At 55.6% G+C, this 18,850-nt stretch overlaps 9 protein-coding genes across 9 annotated transcripts; 5 read left to right on the top strand and 4 right to left on the bottom strand.

Moving 5' to 3' along the window:
* Positions 1 to 1,208: 1,208 nt before the first annotated feature.
* HETIRDRAFT_22875 (nuclear AAA ATPase) lies at positions 1,209 to 2,098 on the bottom strand (the record flags this gene model as incomplete). Its single annotated transcript, XM_009546314.1, has 3 exons — positions 1,209 to 1,550; positions 1,608 to 1,727; positions 1,784 to 2,098. Coding segments are annotated over 3 exons (777 nt in total), but the record flags the coding sequence as incomplete, so codon positions are not given.
* A 565-nt stretch (positions 2,099 to 2,663) lies between these two features.
* HETIRDRAFT_316845 (uncharacterized protein) lies at positions 2,664 to 3,174 on the top strand (the record flags this gene model as incomplete). The annotated part of the gene is made up of 2 exons (XM_009546708.1): positions 2,664 to 2,915; positions 2,971 to 3,174. Coding segments are annotated over 2 exons (456 nt in total), but the record flags the coding sequence as incomplete, so codon positions are not given.
* A 681-nt stretch (positions 3,175 to 3,855) lies between these two features.
* HETIRDRAFT_315818 (uncharacterized protein) lies at positions 3,856 to 4,221 on the top strand (the record flags this gene model as incomplete). Its single annotated transcript, XM_009546707.1, has 1 exon — positions 3,856 to 4,221. A coding segment is annotated over one exon (366 nt), but the record flags the coding sequence as incomplete, so codon positions are not given.
* Positions 4,222 to 5,453: 1,232 nt separating this feature from the next.
* Positions 5,454 to 6,143, top strand: HETIRDRAFT_426251 (uncharacterized protein; the record flags this gene model as incomplete). Its single annotated transcript, XM_009546706.1, has 3 exons — positions 5,454 to 5,609; positions 5,682 to 5,789; positions 5,853 to 6,143. The coding sequence occupies 3 exons, from the start codon at positions 5,454 to 5,456 to the stop codon at positions 6,141 to 6,143; spliced, it is 555 nt and encodes a 184-aa protein (XP_009545001.1).
* A 442-nt stretch (positions 6,144 to 6,585) lies between these two features.
* HETIRDRAFT_458458 (uncharacterized protein) lies at positions 6,586 to 10,396 on the bottom strand (the record flags this gene model as incomplete). The annotated part of the gene is made up of 10 exons (XM_009546705.1): positions 6,586 to 7,055; positions 7,113 to 7,645; positions 7,696 to 7,941; positions 8,005 to 8,240; positions 8,301 to 9,054; positions 9,180 to 9,459; positions 9,669 to 9,776; positions 9,832 to 10,008; positions 10,201 to 10,300; positions 10,344 to 10,396. 10 exons carry the CDS (start codon positions 10,394 to 10,396, stop codon positions 6,732 to 6,734), a joined length of 2,811 nt encoding a protein of 936 aa, XP_009545000.1. The 3' UTR covers positions 6,586 to 6,731.
* Positions 10,397 to 10,577: 181 nt separating this feature from the next.
* HETIRDRAFT_248147 (uncharacterized protein) lies at positions 10,578 to 10,835 on the top strand (the record flags this gene model as incomplete). The annotated part of the gene is made up of 1 exon (XM_009546704.1): positions 10,578 to 10,835. A coding segment is annotated over one exon (258 nt), but the record flags the coding sequence as incomplete, so codon positions are not given.
* A 396-nt stretch (positions 10,836 to 11,231) lies between these two features.
* On the bottom strand, positions 11,232 to 13,691 carry HETIRDRAFT_127299 (glycerol transporter; the record flags this gene model as incomplete). Its single annotated transcript, XM_009546703.1, has 11 exons — positions 11,232 to 11,271; positions 11,338 to 11,552; positions 11,628 to 11,802; positions 11,864 to 12,012; positions 12,067 to 12,264; positions 12,328 to 12,477; positions 12,548 to 12,664; positions 12,726 to 13,097; positions 13,203 to 13,270; positions 13,343 to 13,482; positions 13,678 to 13,691. The coding sequence occupies 11 exons, from the start codon at positions 13,689 to 13,691 to the stop codon at positions 11,232 to 11,234; spliced, it is 1,638 nt and encodes a 545-aa protein (XP_009544998.1).
* A 105-nt stretch (positions 13,692 to 13,796) lies between these two features.
* Positions 13,797 to 14,886, top strand: HETIRDRAFT_315285 (uncharacterized protein; the record flags this gene model as incomplete). The annotated part of the gene is made up of 4 exons (XM_009546702.1): positions 13,797 to 13,852; positions 13,954 to 14,121; positions 14,176 to 14,290; positions 14,353 to 14,886. The coding sequence occupies 4 exons, from the start codon at positions 13,797 to 13,799 to the stop codon at positions 14,884 to 14,886; spliced, it is 873 nt and encodes a 290-aa protein (XP_009544997.1).
* A 658-nt stretch (positions 14,887 to 15,544) lies between these two features.
* Positions 15,545 to 17,636, bottom strand: HETIRDRAFT_120862 (uncharacterized protein; the record flags this gene model as incomplete). The annotated part of the gene is made up of 10 exons (XM_009546701.1): positions 15,545 to 15,982; positions 16,089 to 16,215; positions 16,314 to 16,438; positions 16,506 to 16,559; positions 16,627 to 16,693; positions 16,750 to 16,982; positions 17,038 to 17,120; positions 17,223 to 17,346; positions 17,412 to 17,561; positions 17,619 to 17,636. 10 exons carry the CDS (start codon positions 17,634 to 17,636, stop codon positions 15,545 to 15,547), a joined length of 1,419 nt encoding a protein of 472 aa, XP_009544996.1.
* Positions 17,637 to 18,850: the final 1,214 nt, after the last annotated feature.

The following is an 18,850-nucleotide window of genomic DNA, read 5'->3' as shown; positions in this document are numbered from 1 at the left end:
GGAAGACAGTACCAGAACGAAGAGAATAGACTGAAGAACCTCAGCCTACTCTATGGGCCTTTTATACTACTTTGGGAAGTAGGGCGTGAGAATACCGAATATGTATCTGTAGGTATTCTCTAAGTCGTCTCTCTCAATAACGACTACTCTTGTGCTTCTCCGTTGGTCTCCTTCCGGCCAGGAAAGACTAGGAGGTTCATGCCCTGCGTGTGAGTAATTTATAAGGCAGCGTTCCATGCCCGCTAATACAAAGGCCCGTGATACTCGACCAATGATTGATGATCCATTGGGAGTGGATGACCAAGGTTAATATCTGTACCTTGGTGTACGCCTCAACCTATGAGGCCGCATGATATTTGTGATGATCGTATCGGAATAGACCGCCGTGTAGGCCCGATAGAACATGATCATAACAGACATGCAACAATCACAGCCTATTGGGCAGGTGCTACATCACAGAAGGTTGTGATAGTTCTTGCAGGCGCAAACCGCAGAGTCTGAACATGCTGATTTAGCAAGATTATATCATGGCCAGGTGCATCTCAGCAAAATTCTCGCATCAGTTTTCAGGATTAGTCTGAGATTCCACCACCTCAGCATAATCTCAGAACGCAGCCGGGTTAAATGCTGAGCAGGAGTTTGTCAGCTTCAGTCTGAGTTCACTTGGTTTTAATTCTGATATCACTCCTGGTTTCTACACTTGGATCACAGATTGGTTGTCATTTCCTACGAAGCCCTGGGGATGTATCTGCGTATGGCCAGATCTGGGCAGATAAGGTGCTCTATCAATAAGCTGACTAGGAGCACATTTCCGGAAGGCAGAGTATGTAAGATTCCCACAGTACTGGAAAATCAAGAAATACATTTGTTGGACTTCAAAGATTTTAATTGACATTGATGCTATCTGTTAGATTTCAGCTCATGAGTGGTATTGGGATACTTCCCTGTATCATAGCATTCGAATGATGTATCATATACCATCATTCTTCCATGGATAGATGCTAAAAATGCGAAAATAGATGACACATCACAGGGTTTAGGCATCTCAAATTCTGTGAAGTCCCAAAGAGTGCAATATAAGCTAATTGTTGAGAAAGGATATCATGGCCATATGGTGCCTTATCGAAGTCATGCACACCCACCTGGACAGCCTCCCCTCCGGCACTGCCCTCTTCCCCCAAGCCAAAATCCATTTCCTCTAGAGTCCCTAAAGTTCTTCGCAGGGCCAATACACCCGCTTCCCTGACAACTGCAGCTAAGTCGGCACCACTGTACCCGTCCCCGCGCTCCCGCACTAGTGTCTCAACTGCCTCCTTCGCGCCGTCAGGGCCCAACGGCAGCTTACGCATCATCGTGCGTACGATCTCCACTCGCTCATCTGCGGTTGGGAGGTCGATGTAGAGCAGTTTGTCGAGGCGGCCTGGGCGGCACATAGCTGGGTCGATCATGTCGGGGCGATTGGTTGCGCCCAGGACGAAAACGCCTTTACGGGAGTCCAACCCGTCAAGTTCAGTCAAAAGGGTGTTCACAACGCGTGCAGAAGATTCGGACTAGAGAATAAGTGAGTACGAGGGGTAGGCAGAAAATGAGGGCGAACGTGAACTCACAAGGCTCTCGTCTCTTCTTGGAACCAACGCGTCAAGTTCATCGAAAAAGATGACACAGGGTGACGATGCCCGTGCTCGAGAGAACACCTGTCTCACAGCACGCTCACTTTCGCCAACGTACTGTTCGCCAAGGTCATCAATATCATTGAAGAAAACGTGTACGATAGACCTCGCACCTTATTTAACAGTTCTGGACCTTTCACGCTGATAAAGTTGGCTCTGGACTCGTTTGCTACCGCTTTCGCAAGCAAGGTTTTGCCGCATCCTGGAGGGCCCCATAGCAGGACTCCACACGGCGCATCGATGCCCACCTTCTTGAACAATTCCGGCCTCCGGATGGGCTGCACAACGGCCATGTGAAGCCCACTGCGGGTCGCATGCAGCGCCCCCGCGTCGGCCCAGGTGAAGTCTGGAACAGTTGCAAATCCTTCACGTTGGGCGGATGGTTGGGCATGCTTGAGTGCAGCAGCAAAGTCATGTATACTCAAGGACGCACAGAAACTGTCTCCATTGCGGCGCGCTCGAAGGCGGTATGGGTACGCGCGTTCACGGTCCGGTCACAGTGACTGGAACGAAAAAATAATTCCCCGTAGTAGAAACTATGTCTGTAGAGTTGACTTGAACGGAGAAAGCACGGTTTCTGCGCGTTTGTAGGAGGCAAGAGTGTTTTTATTTGACAAATCACTGTATTCACCGACAGAGACCCCGGCCACTAGAGGAGGCGAACTCTGCGGATTTGACTCAAAAACATCCAGCAAAACTCAAATTGGAGGTAGTGCAAGCAGAAAACACAAGCTTGAGAAATTAATGCGTCGACAATTTCACTGAAAATGCTGAACGTGGATAGACAGCTGCCGCTTGAAGTACGAAAAGTTGAAAATCCAACGATACGGCATTTGCCGACTGCAAGGTCAGGTCGTGACTTTCGGCTGAACCAGCTTGTTTCTCGAACTTCCACCATCGTTCGACTCTGTCGCAGCGCAAGTCATCATGGAACTGCCTTATGTGTGCTCCTTCATCATTTCTTTGTTTGAACTTGACTAATATGCCTGCCAGGTTGATGTCATGTCTATGTTGAGAGAGTTATCGAAGCCGCTTTGGGAAATTGACTTCCCAAGCTTGCCCAACGTGTGGGGAATAAGCGCACCTTGGCTGCTCAGCCACGGATACAGGCTTTACCCTACATGGCCGGAAGGCCGATATGATTCAACCATCTGCAATCCTGATCGCCCCGCTCCGCGAGATCTCCCGCATCCATATGCGTATTCAGCATACTTTCCCGGTCCATGCAATGATGTCTCTATGTCGGTAGGCCAAATTCTATCAAGGTGTGCTGATCGCCACCTGACGAACTATACTCCAGCAAAATGTAATTGGCGCTCAGGACGAGCAATGGCGAGATGTGGTCATCAAGGTCGTGGCCAAGGGTTCCCAGGAACTTACCATTTTCAAAATTCTAGCAGAAACGCCTGAATTATTCGACTCGAGAACATTTCCATGCGTCATTCCGGTCTTAGAAATTCTCGATACTTCCTACGACTATAAGTTCGTTGTCTTGCCACGGTAGGTCCAACTTTATAAGCGCTATCTTCTTTCACCTTCCATGTACCAATGATTCGTGACCTTATTCAAGATGGGGTCATCCTAAAATGGAATTCTCTGAGATCAGAGAATTTCTTTTTTTTATTTCTTCTATGCTTCGGGTTAGTCCCGGTTTGTGAATCGCCCTACAACGGATACATTGACCATTCTCTCTGATAGATAGGGTTTGTGTTTCCTACACGAGCATAGAATAGCCCACAGAGTGCGCGCGCAAAGACTCATCACTCAATCTATCGATCTAACCCCTTGTTTCATAGGACATCTCCGAAAGCAACTTTCTCATGAATTACTTTCACTATAACTACCCTCCAGGAGCTATTTGGACCCATCCTTATCTCGCTCCCTTTCGCGCGGGCCATATGTCGCTCCAGCCTCAATATTGCCTTTTCGACTTCAACCAGTCAGTCATTTTCCCTCGCAAAGCGCCATTGAACATGTGTCGCTTGCCAGACCGGTTTTCCTGGTCCGGGACTCCTCAGTATCATCCAATGGATCTCAATCAGGGGGAGCTGGATTTTGATCCATTCGCGTTCGACGTCGGCTGCATGGGTTGTTTTTTGCTCCAGAATTTTCATGTGCGGATGCGCCTCTTATACCTTTGCCGTAGCTAACCCTGGCCGTCCAGTACATAATCCCAGCAGTGCCTCTTGTGGCTCCTCTACTCGAGCACATGATCACAGATGACGTCGAACGTCGCTTCACAGCTTTCGAGGCTCTGCAGTTCTGCGATGATATTAAATCAAGAGCGACAGAAGCAGATCTCACCAAATCTATTCCTCCACATAACTATGATCGTCCGCTCCAAGTCCCGTGGAGTTCACTTCCTCCAGACTTCGTAGCCCAGTGGTCACTCTGGCGCAACCTGCCTCCCACGTATCTGACGCGTCTGCTTCGTTGGGCCGATGCATTTGACTGGGGACACTTGATCATCCAATCCTTCCGACAAGCTTTTCGTTACCTTGCAGGCTCGAGGCCGGCATATATCATGGGCCACTGGGATTATATGAAATGATCTGACATATCTGATTGCATTCATTCGATTCCTCAAGCCTTTGCTTCCTGCAGTGTGATTCGGTCCTCGAGAACGCCCCCTTGCACCCGGACTGGCTATCTCGTCCTCATGCTATGCGCAGTGCTGAATACTTTCTTCCGACCATTTTTTGGTGATTTTCACTCCTGATGATTCTAAATCATTTGTTTTACGTTCTAATGTGTATACTGACCCGGACACATGCATTCACTTAACGCCCTTTGTCACAACTGCTGAGCTCCTCTGGGGCATCCTTCGCGTATCGATGCCGTTTCCGCTTCTCGGCTGATGGCCTATCGATTATTATAGGATTGCTACTCTTGCTTCGAATTATAGTGCAATGCCAGAGAGTATGTGCAAGCGTTTGGCGTTGTGCCCACCAGGCTATCATCTATATTTTTACCGCAAGACTCATAGAATTACGAAATGGATCCAGAACGGCCTTGCTGCCATACTGTCTGGAGGCCTTTAAGGGTTACTATCTACTATCTAGCTCACAACTTACCCATGACTGTGACTCGAAGTTCGAACTTCCCATGGATGTTATCAGCGGTGATCCCTCTCTTACTGCTCTCTTACGATTCATCAGCGATCTTATATCAGGTGTCACAATGTTCAGGATCGTCTCGGCAAGGACTATAATTTCTCCAGCAATCCTTCAAAAAATCGTCATTGGCACAAATCACTGCTGAATCCTCGTAAAGAAGGCAAGCTAGCTCTCCAAGACTCCGGAGGCGCTGAAGTCTCCATTTTAGGGGACCACATTATTCACACAAGAAACGAGTTAGCAAGGTGATTGATATCGATATGATTGGATCGTAGAGCACATGCCTAGTACGACGGTATATAAGGGAGCTCGCAGTACTGCCGATCACCCATCGATACCATGATGGCTTCAAGTCCCCCTCCCCCTCAGGCATTACCGGCCTGTTGAACGACCCTCTGTTATCTGAGATATAAGTACTGATTCACCAAGACCCTTAGAACGATGCTTGGGTACAACTTACCAAGGAAATCATCGATCCAAAGACCGGGCAGCCATCGCGAGATTTCCCTCTCCACTCTGTCGTTCAAATTCATAAAGTCCCGCGTCCAACATCTTCTTCCGTGGTGAGTGTGCACTCTATGTTGAATACATGTTAGTTTAGGCTGATCCATTCCCATATTACGCTCCCTAGGCGCCGCTACATCCCTTGAATAATGTCTATGATACCATGTACGATATCAAGAAGAAGGCATGGGTCAATGCGCCCAACATACAGTCCATAGCGAGTCCGCGAAATTACGAGAATATGTGCCCACACACCCAAATCCAATCTGCATCTTCCTCAAACACTACGCCATTCGGTCCTAAAGGAGATAACAAAGTTGTGGGTGAAATCATCAAATGAAGTTAAAGATTGCGACCATAGCTGATTCGTTTTGAATATCATCCACGTTAGGGTTTCCTAACCAAAGACTTTTCCTTTACCGACCTCAGAAATGGATCTCAGCACCTAATTTCGAAAGGCTCCAAAATACAAGTTGTCTATGGCCCAGCCACTTCGAAGGTGGGCCACACTTCAATATACGAACCTTTCTAGTACTAGTCTGATCTGATGTGCAATGACCAGGGACTCATCAACCGCGTGAATTTGAGTGAAATACCAATCTGGAGGCACCAAGTACAATACGACCCTATCGTCCTGGTCCCTGGTGTAGAACACTTCCCATACTGCGTACCGGCCGACCATTTCTCCTTTCGTGAAGTTGCCGAAACTCCGCAGCCGCCAGATCCATCTGCGCGACAACCAAACCCGTCACGTCAAGGCCCTTCTGGTCACCAATCGTGTCCCCCCAACACTTCGGGTCCATCGTCGTACGCGCCGCGTGCGCCTTCTAGCTTGTCATACCGAAGTGGCTGAACAAACGATTGAGGCGAGCTGCCTCAATCATGGACTGTTTGCGAGTTGCAAGCCTCCGAGTCGAGGATCGAGAAATTTCTTACTAAACGCTTCGCGCGTTGTACTAACAAACCATGCTGAGTTGCACTAACAAACATGTTTCTCCCTGTTTTCAATCACCTGCTCTCACAGTTGCTATCGTGTTGTATAAACCTGTCCAGATTCTGATGTACTTCAATGGAATATGATATCTGCTGAATGAGGACTGCAGAGCGTTCTCACCAACTCGCCAGGCCATAGACCATCACGGCAATGCTCGCTTCGGTACGGCGACGCAACAAGGTGGCAGACGGTGGGGCTTGAAGGGCGTAGAGAGAGGGGGCAGTCATTATGGCAGATGTGGTCTGCCTATTTATTGTGAGTAGGGCGCAAACCACTGTGATCCGTGAGCGCTCCGACGAAAAACAACAGATGCAATAAAATCAAAACCCAAGGAAGGGGATGCAGACATAGAACGTAAGGCATACACAAGTGTAGTATAGAACAGATCCGTCGCCGGCCCAGGATATAATGCTACATGCAATGAGGAGATCCCAACCAAAACACCGCCTAAAATCCCGCAATCCGTGTGCTTCTCTTCCTGCCTGCCTCCTCTCCTTTACCCATGACCGCGCTATGATCACTGCCATCCAACTCGTCTATATTACCCAGCAACTTCATCAATTTCTTCCGCTCCGCCCGCTGCGAAGGGTCCTCGTACGTTACAAACGCGCCCTCCTGGCGCTCCTCTATAGACTCGCCCACACCGGCCAACATCGCCATCTCGTCGCACGCGTACGACACCATGGCGGGGTCGTACATGTCCGGGGGAGGTATGCCCGCGTCAAGCATGTTCACATCCTCATCAGTGCCGGAGTTATGGCGGGTCTGAGGCTGTTGAGATCGAGCTCAGTCTCAAGAGACGACGGGAGCAAACACGTTTGCACGTACCTTGGATCGTGGCCTCGGTCGCTTACTCCGCGCAGGTACGGGAGCGCTATCTGCATCCTCGGTCGAAGCTCGCTTCCCCAGGAGCGATGCCAGGCTCTCCTGGAGCGCGCGCGCCGCCTCGTCCGAAACCCCCAATATTGCTCTTCGGCTGGGAGCATCAGTAGGAATTTTCATAGGTGACGGCGTGGATGATGATGGGACATTGCGGTCTTCAGGCTGTGTAGGTTTTAAAGAAGGGTTAGGGTCGGGGTCGGGGTCAGGGTCGTGATCGCGATATAGCATTGACATGCTAGCGGCTGTTGATGAGGGGACTGAAGGAGAGCGGGGTACTGTTGGCGATCGACTGCGGGGAGGAGATGTTGGGGGCGTGGCGATCTTCGGAGCATGATAGCCATGTAGAAGAATTTTAGGAGGGCCAAATGTTTCAGGCGCGCCGCCCTCTTTTGGTGGTACCATTTTGCGTGTGGTCGGTATCGGACGCTTTGTAGGAGAAGTCTTCGAGGGAGCCTCGACGGACATAGCATGCTGGAAATCTGAGGAAATATCAATATCAAAGACCCCGTGATTCTTACTTGGGACTGACCATTCGTGATGTCCACCATTTCAATGTTCTCCTTTGCTTTCCCCTTTCCCTTTGGATCGTTTATTTTACCAGAGATCAAGTAATCAGCCAACGGCGGAATGGCTCCTGTGCGAGCCATCTCCTCGAGCCATGTCAAGCCAATGACAGGAGTGCCCCACTCTGATGCTTTATCAAACTTTGCGCCCTGTTTCGACGGGCACAGGAGATGGGTGGACGCTCGGCTAAACGTCGGTGCATGAACTATGCCTACAAGAAAATAGCCGGGAGGTTGGAGGCGAAGGAAAAAATATACAGTCGAAAGGCACGAACCCAATGCTCGTGCAAGCCTTTTGACCCACATGTCTTCTGCCAAGTCAAGGCCGGACGGACTCATGGTTATCCCCTCTGCGCCTATCACGGGAGTCTCGACTTCAAGCGGGGCAAAGGTGATATGTTCGCTGAGCCCACAGACCCGCTCGCGGGCAAGACAGCCCTCGAGCCAGCATTCGGTTCTATACTTTCTGCGCATATTCTCGTCCGCCTCCTCGCGGTACAGCTTGCTCCCGCTGGACCAAAAAAGCCACATATGAGGACGAGCGCCGGGAAATTGATATACGGGGGCTTACCTGACGAGGCGGACGAGGACGAAGTCGACATCATCGGGGTCGTCGATCTCTTGTCCCTCGACCCATCGCCCACCACAGCCTTCCACCGCTTCGCGGACGCTGGCAGATCGGGCCTCCCCACGCGCCCGGAACTTCATTCCAGCAAAGACCTGGGCCGCGGCCGACGAGCCGTCTCCGGAGCCGCCGTCGTCAGGCTGCGGAGACGGCGCACGCGGGGCCAGGGAAGACGTCGCGACCTTGCGAAAGGGCCGTCGCGAGGGCACAGGCTCGGCGCGGGTCGGCGCGAACGAATTTGAGCGGGTGAATGTCCGAAGTGCGCTGTGCGCCTTGAGCTCGACGTCCGGCATTCGTCCTGCGGCGTGCACTTGGCCGGTGTTTCGACCTTGGCTGGGAGCCTCGGCGGCTTTGCCTTTGCCTTTGCCTGTGTCTAAGGGTCCTTCATTCCCGGGCTGGATACCTCCAGAGGCGCCCTCTGTTCTCACAAGCTGCCCTCCGACACGCTTGTATCCTCTGGGACCCAACAAACTTTCCCATACCTGGAGTGTGACTGCGGGAACGCGGCGCGCGGTCGCGATCTCTTCTTCGTCCTGCTCACCATTGGTATTTGCATGTGACTTGGCAGCCGGGGCTGAAACGTCTGCGGATAATGACTGCGATGCTGTGACGGTGACAACGGGGGTGGCTGAAATTTCGGGTGCTTGTCTGCGTTCCGGGCGCGGTTTGTCCACTCGATAATCAGACTCGTCAAATCTGCCTGAGATGCGCCGTTGTCACAAGCGCACCCACAGAGAAGTTACAAATGCCGAATATAGATGAGATCGATCGAAAAAATCGAAGATGAGAGAGAGGGATGAGACGAGGGGCGGAGGTCGGACTGACCGCCGAATCGCAGCGAGTCCCAGAACCACTCTTCCCACACCAGGTGGATGGCTGCCTCGCCTTTTGCGTTGAACTTCTTCGCGTACCGCATCTTGTCCGTCTCGACGTCACCTGAGCACAGCAGATGAGTGACGCGGACGGGTCGCTCGAGGTTCTTCACGTAAGTGCCCTCTTGTCGCGTTAGTAATCGGTTGATGTCCGTCCGCCGCTCGATATCATCGATGCCGGAGACGGTGAGGACGACACCAGAGAACACCGGGAGGCGGTGTTGCTCGAGGCTCTGGGAATGGAGTGAGCCGTCGATGCAATGAGAGGATACGCAGGCGATGGACATGCCGCTTCAAAGTCTACGTCATCGCCGCGCTGCCAAACAGCGAAGCAATCGAGGATCCACGAGGGTTTCATTATGGGTATCCCGCGCTGCAGCGCACACTGCCAAGGTGGTTATTGGGTTGGCGAGGAGCAGAAGTAACAGACGAGCCTGCTCACCATATACTTCGCGCTACCATGGCTCTGCGCGATCAGATGCGTCACTCTATCCGTAAAATCCGACGTCGTATTCGCGCCCATCTCTCCGGCATTCGCGAACAACGGAGACTGCGCGTGTCGTTCACACAATGCCCCGCGTCGACCAAGTAGCAGAAGAGCTCACCTTATCCACCCCTGTGGCACATAGATGGACGCCGGCGAATGGACGCGGGCATGTGTCTATGAAGCTGCAATTTATGTCATTGGAAAAGGGGGACAGCTCGTCGGCGAGCGCGGATGAGTCCTGCCGGTAGGACGACGAGCCTTGGGGTTGCGCGGGACGAAGCTTCACATTAGGGACCTGCAAAAGCCTGATGTCAGAAGAGTCGTTTCGATGCTCTGAAACTGCAATCGCGACGCGCCTTGTGTGACTTGTTTCTGCGCCGCGAATTCATGGTGATGCAGCAGACGGAGAGCTCGATTCGCGTTGGCACAAGACTGCGACTGTTGGGCAGGTTTATCCTGAAAGAAAGGCTCGCTATTGCAGACCCACCAAGGCTGCAGCGTCGTAGAGGACGGTGAGGAGGCGAGAAACCAAACCAGTCGATCGTCGAGTGTCAGTCACGTGGAGCGCGTCGAAGGACCCCGAGGCACTGCGACAGCATCCTGTCACAGATGTACGGCCGTCACACTTACTATTTGACGTTGACCAGGACAGCGCGCTCATCGTCGTCCTCGTCGTCCACCATGACCTCGCCACTTTTCTGCATACACCGCCGCGCACTGCTCGCCACAAAAATATCTATCATCCCCCGGGTCTCACGCTCGCTCGCGATGCAAGCAGCAACGTCCTCTCCTTCCCCAGACTCTCCAACGCCCTCTCCAACGCCCTCCCCCTCCCCATCCTCGCCCTCCGACCCAGAGCCCAACACGCACTACCGCATCACCCTCCGCCGCTCCGCCATCTCCCTCGCCGCCAACGTCAAAGGCACGCTCGTCGCGCTCGGCCTCCACCGCCGCATGCAGACCGTCTTCCACCGCCACACGCCCGAGTCCGCCGGCAAGATCCTGCGCGTCAAGGAGCTCGTCGAGGTCGCCAACGTCCCCGCCAGCGCCGTGCGCACGAAGACGGAGCAGATGCGCGCGCGCAAGTCGCCCCGCGGCTTCGTCGTCGTCGGCTCCAAGCTCAACAAGGGCGCGAATCTCGCGTGAGCGCCCGCACGCCCGCATGCCCGTCGGTACGTCCCGTCGAGGCCCCTTCCATACCTTCCAGACCGCTGACGCGGGGAACCTTCGTTAGCCTTGGTGTAGGATACTAGTGTATGATTACCTTCTAATATTCTCGCTATCCATGGGGGGGAATCAGAAGCACCAGAGGCGCAGGCAACTGACTGTTGAACCCCAATCCATCTCCGGGACTCGCGGGAACGATTTCGATATATGAGAGCCCTCATTCCACGAACTTAAAGGATGTGATTGCTGACACCGAAGCGGGGGTATCATACTAACTTCCTAACTTAATGAAAAATCCGATCTAACCAAGCCAGTCTCCCACGTCCCTCTAAAAAAAAACGCACGCCTTCTTTAGCACCGCCGATAAATCCCCCTCCTCCCTTCTTCCTCGCTAGAAACGAAAACGCCATCGCCAATTAATCTCTCGCAGAATGTGACGGCGGCGGACGGCGCTTACCGATATTCGAACATGAGCTGCACGGCGACGAAAATGCAGACGCACGCGGAGATCAGGAATCGCAGACCTGCCCAGCTCCCCACGATTTCGTGGATTATGTGCTTCATGCCGTCCGTCCCGACGACGAAGCCGACCATGTTCGCAGACACCATCATGAGCGCGTTCACGACCGCCCCCGCCGCGCACGCGTGCCTGTACCACGCCCGCGGCGCGAACTGCACGCCTCAAATCAGCACCAGACGCGCGCTCCTCGCCGCGAAAACGAAAGGTAGGATCGGATGTAAGCGCACCGTGGAAGCGGGCAACAGGCGCCGCGCGAGCAGCTCTGGGAGGATGAACAGCGAGATGAGCCACCCCCACGCGAGCAGCTTGAACGATAGGTCGTGCCAGAGCGCGACGAACGTGAACACGAGCACGCTGGACACCGCGACGTGCTTCGTCCCGCCCAGCGGGATGTAGATGTACCTGCGGCAACGCCGTCACCTCCGCCTCCCGACGAGCTGTGGTATGAGAGTGAGAGGCGTACCGCACGATCCAGAGGTTATACGAGCGATGCCAGCTCCGCCAGAAGCCGAGGGTAGAGTAGTTGTTCGCCATGCACCTGACCATGTTTTCTGGCGGATCGACGCCGTCGAGGAGAGCCCACAGGCGGAAGAACCGCCACGGCAGCAACAACTAGGCCATCGAGTTTCAGCAGGTAAATTAAAAACAGCAGGACATTGGGCAGACCTTGAGCCACACGACCATCAGGTTCCAAAATCCGATCATGCTGAGCTCGGCGACGCTGTCCCCGCCCCAGGCGCGCGCGTCCTTGATGGCCACGACGTACATGAAGTGCAGGACCAGCTCCATCGTGAGGAGCGTCACCAAAAAGCGCACGGCGTAGCGCACGTTTTTGCGCGTCGAGATCGCGGTCGGGCGGGCCAACTGTTCGCCCCGGGTCGGTCAGGCAGCTGGGGGCTCGCGCAGAAGCGGCGTTGGGGGACGCACCTGCCACATGAAGTCGTTGAACGTCATGATCGGGCCCGCGATGTACAGCGGCGCGTAGAGCGCGTACGCGAGGTAGTTCGCGTACGAGTAGGTCTCGAGCGGGTGAAAGGTCGCCGCGCGCTGCTTCTCGGACATCTCGAAGTTCGCCGTCTTCCTTCCGCGTCGCGTTCAGCGTGACCGAGACGGGACGAGACGTCGAGCAGGGTGGTGGGGGACTCACGTCTGGCGCGCCGGTGCGAGTGCACGCCCAGTGGTAGTCCACGCTGAACGAGACGAGGCGGAGCATCGTGATGTTGAAGCTGACGTGCCAGCGCGGATACACGCCTTGCCAGCTATCCTGACGACGGCACGCCGTGAGCATCCGGGGCAGCCTAAACGAGGGCGAGGGCCGTGCGAACCAGAAATTCCAGCGCCGGGTGCGCGCTGGCGAATGTGTACCCCGAGTGTCTGTCGTTCAGGAATAGGACGGCGCCGTTGAAGAGCCAGGTGATGGCGATGGCCCCTTTGTGCCCCTTGCATGCGCGCGCGAGCGCGTAGTTCGCGGTGAGAATGAGGAGGACCTTGAGCGCACTCGTGCCGTGCAGCGCGAAGAGCATGATGATTGAAAATGCGGTGTAGAAGGGGACGCGGTGCATGTTGTTGGGAGGCGATGCGGCCGCGCGAAAGATGGGGCGCGTGTAGATGTATTTGAGGAGGAAGAAGACAGAGAGGAGGAGCGCGAGCGCTGGGATGTTGCTGCGAAATGAGCGGTATTGCAGGTCGCTGTTGTCCTGCAAGTCCAGTCAGACGAGCGTGTCGAGGGTGCGGTCAAAAGAAACGCGGGCGCGCTCGTTCCGTGCCAACCGGCGCGATGGACACGGGCACACAGAGCTTACCACTTCACGACCGAATAGCCACCCAGGCGCGAGCCTGTGTCGATAAAGGTTGTAATTCCTGTGTGACGCTGCAAATCGCGCGCGGTGTGTGTGTGTGTGTGTGCACGCTCGAAAGCCGCGAGGGTGAACGAGATGCGTACTGGAGCTGAGAGACACGGGCACCCAGGCCATCCATGGCACGACGACCACGAAGAAGACGTAGTAGACGAAGAACTCCGGCGTTCGCCACCGCGGGGGTGATTTGGAGTGATGGTAGGGAGTGGGCACGTCGACGGTCAGACTCGTGATGCCGCCGCGGCGTGCGCTGCCGACGATGTCCAGAGATGCTCTGGAGGGGTGCAGGTTGGACGGCATTGTTTGGAGTATCAGACCTGCTCCCATGGAAGGCTGCAGAGACGGAGGAGGACAGCCAGAGCGAGGACCCCGGCACCTGCGCCGAGAGATCCGAGCCTCTGTCGGGGGTCTGCGGGCGAGCAGGGTGTGTGACATGTGACCCGCTGTGTGACCAAGTCCTCTCCTCCACCCCTCCACCCACTGGTCCCAAGTCAGTCCCGACCGCCGCAAATCCGTGTAGACATCCTTTCTGACCCTCACATGCTTCGCCATACAGTGGACGAAGCGTCGACAGGCTCGGATTCGGACTACTCCAAGTGAGTGGCCCCGTCCCGCACACCACACGCAGACTCGCTGACGCCCCATCCCAGCTCGGTTCGTCACATCCAGTCTACCGTGCCCCGTCGATCTCACAGAGGTATGGCGGCGGACAGTGGATATCGTGGTTCCTCTCGTCCAAGGGGAACGAATACTTCTGCGAGGTCGAGGAAGACTACATCCTCGACCGCTTCAACCTCACGGGCCTGAACACCGAAGTGTCAAACTACACCCAGGCCCTCGACCTCATCACGGACAACCTAGGCAAGTGTCGCGCCGTCTGTCCGTCGACCGAGAGACGCCAGCTGCTCACGATCTCGAGAACAGACGACGACTTCCAAGACGAGTTCCGCGGCTCGCTCGATATACAAGCCCGGCTCCTCTACGGCCTCATCCACGCGCGCTGGATAGTCACAGCCCGAGGCCTCCAGAAGATGGTGCGTCCCCACCCCCACCCCCCCACGCCCCTCAGATGACCCCATCCACCCCTCCCCCCCAGCTCGACAAGTACAAAAGAGCCGACTTCGGGCGCTGCCCGCGCGTGCTGTGCCAGTCCCAACCCCTCCTCCCCGTCGGCCTCACCGACGTGCCGTACGAAAACTCCGTCAAGCTCTACTGCGGGCGCTGCGAGGACATCTACTCCCCCAAGTCCTCCCGCCACGGCTCCATCGACGGCGCCTACTTCGGGACGTCCTTCCCCCACCTCCTGTTTTTAGTCTACCCGGGCCTCATCCCGCCAAAGAGCGGGCCCGTGGACCTCGCGCGGCCGGGTGGGGCGGGGCTCGCCGGGGAGGACGCGGCGGCGCGGCGGCGCGCGAGGATGAAGGAGGAGATCCAGGAGGGATCGGGCGTGGGCGAGGGCGTCGGGGAGGGGGTGAGCACGGCGGCGGCGGCGCTGAGGGCGGAGCGCTATCGCCCGAAGATCTTTGGGTTCCAGGTGAACGAGATCGCGAAGCTCCAGCGGTGGCAGGAGGCCGTCAGAGACAGGTCCGTCGCCCGCCTTCGTCTTCCATCGTCGTCACTCTACATCTGACACTTCTCGTCTGCGTCTGGTTGGCGCCTTATCAGGCAAGTGGCGCGACTAGAGGAGTACGAGAATACATAGTTTGCTGGGGGGGACCTAGTCGCTAATAGGGTAGGTTGCGACCATCACAGCCACGAATCTTGTACGATCCATGACGATGTGCGCATGTACTCCTACACAAAGCCCGGTTCGAATTCTTCTCCGTTGCCTTGTTTCCGTGATGTAGGCTAACAAATTTGAAAAAAAAAACCCACACACATTTGTCGTCGAGCTTCACGGTGACATTGGCATGATCACTGGCAGATCTGCTCCCGATCTAAGCCCGTTCGTGAGCTATGATAGAGGATCGGCGTGCATGAATGTCATTCGATCACGCCCCCCCAGCTTACCTCCGCCGAGGAACTTGTAATAGGTACATACAGAGACGAGACGAAACGAATAACAACGGGGGTATTCATTCTATGCCGCAGTTGAAGGTATAAGGTACATGATGGGGAATATGAGGAGTATATGTGCAAGGAACGACGAGGGGCGAGGGATCCGCGCCCCCGCCCGCCGTGGAAATAGAGCTGATGTATGGGGTCGGAAATAATTAAAAGAAAACAAAGAACAGCCAGAGAGAGTGTGCGTGCGGTGTGCGCGGACGAGGCCGGCGCCGCGCCGCTCGTCAGTGGCCGTCAGAGTGCTGCACCTGTATGTCCATCTCGAACTCCATCTCGCGCGCCTTGGCGCGCTCACGGAGGAGGCCCCACTGGACCCACCAGTTATCCGCCTCGTCCTCGGCGTCGTACCCGAATATCTCGCGGTTCTCGTCCCACTGCGCGGTGGTGCCGTCGGACTCGTCGCTATCGAGCACGTTGAGGCCCCTGTCGAACTTGGCGCGCATGACGGTGTCGCGCATGCGCGTCTCGGGCCCCGCGGGGAGCGTCATGAAGTAGATATTCGCCATGTCGAGCACGCGGTTCTTCGAGCAGCGCGGCTGGCGCAGGTCCTGGAAGGCGTACAGGAAGCTCTCGATCTGGTCCTCCGAGCGGAGGTGCGAGAAGAGCTTCGCGAGGACCGAGGCATCCTCCAGGCTCATGCTGCCCGCCTGGATCGACCCTGGCTAAAGCGCGCCCCCAGAATTAGCATGGCCGGCGGGCCGAGGGCAGTAAACACCGCGTTGCCCTGCTGCGGGCGAGCGGGCGAACGGGCGGGCGAACGGCACGTACCGGGTAGGGGTGCGCGGCCTCGCCGACGACGAGCAGCCGCCCGCTATCGTGCACCCAGTCGTCGAGGTCCGAGCGCTCGGTCACCTGCATGCGCGCCGGGTTCACGAGCCTAGCCATTTTCTGCAGCCTGTGGCAGAACAGCGACGTCCGCGAAAATCGCCGTCCGTGCGCCACCGCCGGCCGTGAGCTTCGACTTGCGCGCGGAATAGGCAACGCGGGCCGCACCTTGGTTCTGATCCCGTTACGTGACTCGACAGGACATCGGCGGATACGACGTCGTTCCAGACGTCGCTAGTGCTCGATCCGTCGTCTGGGGCGTAGAAGTACAAGGCACAGTCGTCGTTCTCGCCCTGAATGGCAAGCCCCAAAACTTAATCAGCGGAGGCAGTCGCCAGACAAAAGGCTGGGAGGACTGACTATTCGGAAGCACAGCGCGCAGTGCTTGTCGCCGAACCAGACAAACTGCGTGACCTGTCATCAGATCACGCCCATGTAAAATGCACGGGGGAGAAGGCGGGTGGGGTGAATCGATACTGACCAGCTCCTGCTTCAGCAGCTCTGCTAGTTCTGGGTCTGCGCGCATCTGCTCCCCTGGAATGACAGCGCTAGACACGAAACGCGTTCAGATGCTGCTAAAACCGGGATATGGGCATAGACCGACTTGAACATCATGAGACCTGTCGGCTTGACAGAGTCATTTGATCCCAGTACCTCCGCCCGGCAGACGCCCTTGGCGCCGTCCGCGCCGATGACGATGTCGCCCTTGAGCACCTCGCCCGTGCTCAGTGTCACGGTGTGGGCCTCCGCGTCCACCGACGAAACGCGGGCGTTGGTGCGCACCTTTGCGCCGAGCTCGAGCGCGGTCTCCAAGAGCATCTTGCGCAGCCTACTATGCTATCACGTAAACTCTGTTAATTGAGGTCCGAATCGGAAGAAGCGGCCGACGTACATGGAGAAACATAAACTCGCCCCCGGCCTCGTTCAGCATTTCCTTGTCCCATCGGTGCGCGCCGAGCATGTATGCAGAGTCGACTGGGGGGGGGGGGGGGGGGGGGGGGGGGGGGGGGGCGCGAGCGCTGGTCAGGACGGGGCTGTGCGCGCACATCGCCGCGGCGGAATGTAAGCGGGACTCACGGCGCTGGAGGTAGACGCATTCTGAGATGGAGGCGATCTGCTTGAGCTTGTCGCCCATGCCCCAGTGGTAGAAGATTTTGGTCATGTTCGGGGGCATGCGCGTGCCGCCGGAGTTTTGGGACGACTGCGGGCGGTGTGTGTGTGAGGGGGCGGGACGTGACGACGAGGCGGGCGTGGAGCCGTACTCACGGCGTCGAAGTCGACCTCTCTCTCCAACACGGTGACGCGGTGGCCCACGCGTCTGAGCGCGACGGCGCACGCGAGCCCGGCGATGCCGCCGCCGACGATGATGAAGTCGACCGACAGTAAAGCCGTCTTGGGAGGCGAGGGGCCTCTCGCCTAAGCATGGCACGCATTAGTGTCGATCGAGGACGCGCGTCGACCGGGGCGACGTACGTGGGTCGTTCCGTTCATAGTGTGTGGTTTTGGGAGTGGGGGAGGTGCAGGGAGGAAGGCGGGAGAAGGGACAGAGGACGAAACTTGGAGAGGAGACGGGGCTGGCGCGGTATGTTATACGTTGCGGCGGAGGAATTTGTTATGCAATTATAAGGCCGACACGTGGAAGAGCAGGCTTTGGTTCCGTCCAGCGTCGAACGATAGCCGTCGGCTTGCCGCTGCATTGGGCCGCGACCCTCTTTCGCTAAGCGGCGTCAGGGCCCGCGGCCGAGCTCCCCCAGTCCATCCTCCTTTCGTCCCTGTCGTTCGCAACCAAGCCCGAACGTGCGCGCCAGAACGCCATCGACGCGCCGCGATGTCGTGGCGTGCGACGCTTCTTGGCGAACGACAGGATCCTCGCGAAGGCCAATCTTTGATCCTTCGAGAGCATCTTCCACGGGATCGGTGATCCCAGAATGATTACCTGATGATTTCTCGCCCAAAAGGATCAGTATGCACAAAGTGGCAATGCGCTCCTCAAATTCCACACAAAGTGTGCTTGGATCGCATGATGGTCCAATTAAAATTTTGCTTCAGAATCAGGCTGAAATGTCATAAAGGCTGCAACATGTGTCCACAGAGCACAAAAGGGAGGTCATTTGAGCTAGAATCACAGATAAACTCACAGATCTCATCCTAAACTCATCTTAAATAGTCCACAGATTTCAAGCTGATTCCATTGTAATCAAATGATCAAGCAATAATTTGATCACAATGGGATCAGCTTGGTCAGAATGGGATTGGAATGGGATCAGTAGACCATTTAGGATGAGTTTAGGGTGTGATCTGCGAGTGATTTTAACTCAAATGTCCTTCCTTTTGGGCTCCATGGATGCATGTTGCAGCCTTTATGACATTTGAGCCTGATTCTGAAATAAAATTTTAATTGGATCATCATGCAATCCAAGCACACTTTGTGAGGAACACATTGCCATTTTGTTCAAAACTTTATCCATAGATCTAATGCTGATTCTTTTGGGCAAGAAATCATCAGGTAATCATTCTTGGATCACTGATCCCATGGAACTTTGCCCACGATGTAAGCCTTCTCAAGGTGACAGTATTTAGCTCCAGATTCCCCTTTCGTCTCCGCCACCGCGGCGTGTGCCGCACAAGCGAAGGTCCCTCAAGCGTTACGACAGCCCTTGGGGACACATGACGGTCCACATCTCCAAAAGGGCACAATAGCAGCA

The sequence above is a fragment of the Heterobasidion irregulare genome (genome assembly GCF_000320585.1).
Source record: "Heterobasidion irregulare TC 32-1 unplaced genomic scaffold scaffold_04, whole genome shotgun sequence".
Lineage (NCBI taxonomy): Eukaryota > Fungi > Basidiomycota > Agaricomycetes > Russulales > Bondarzewiaceae > Heterobasidion > Heterobasidion irregulare.
Note: the sequence above shows the minus strand (reverse complement) of the source record. Positions and strands in the feature narration are given on the sequence as shown.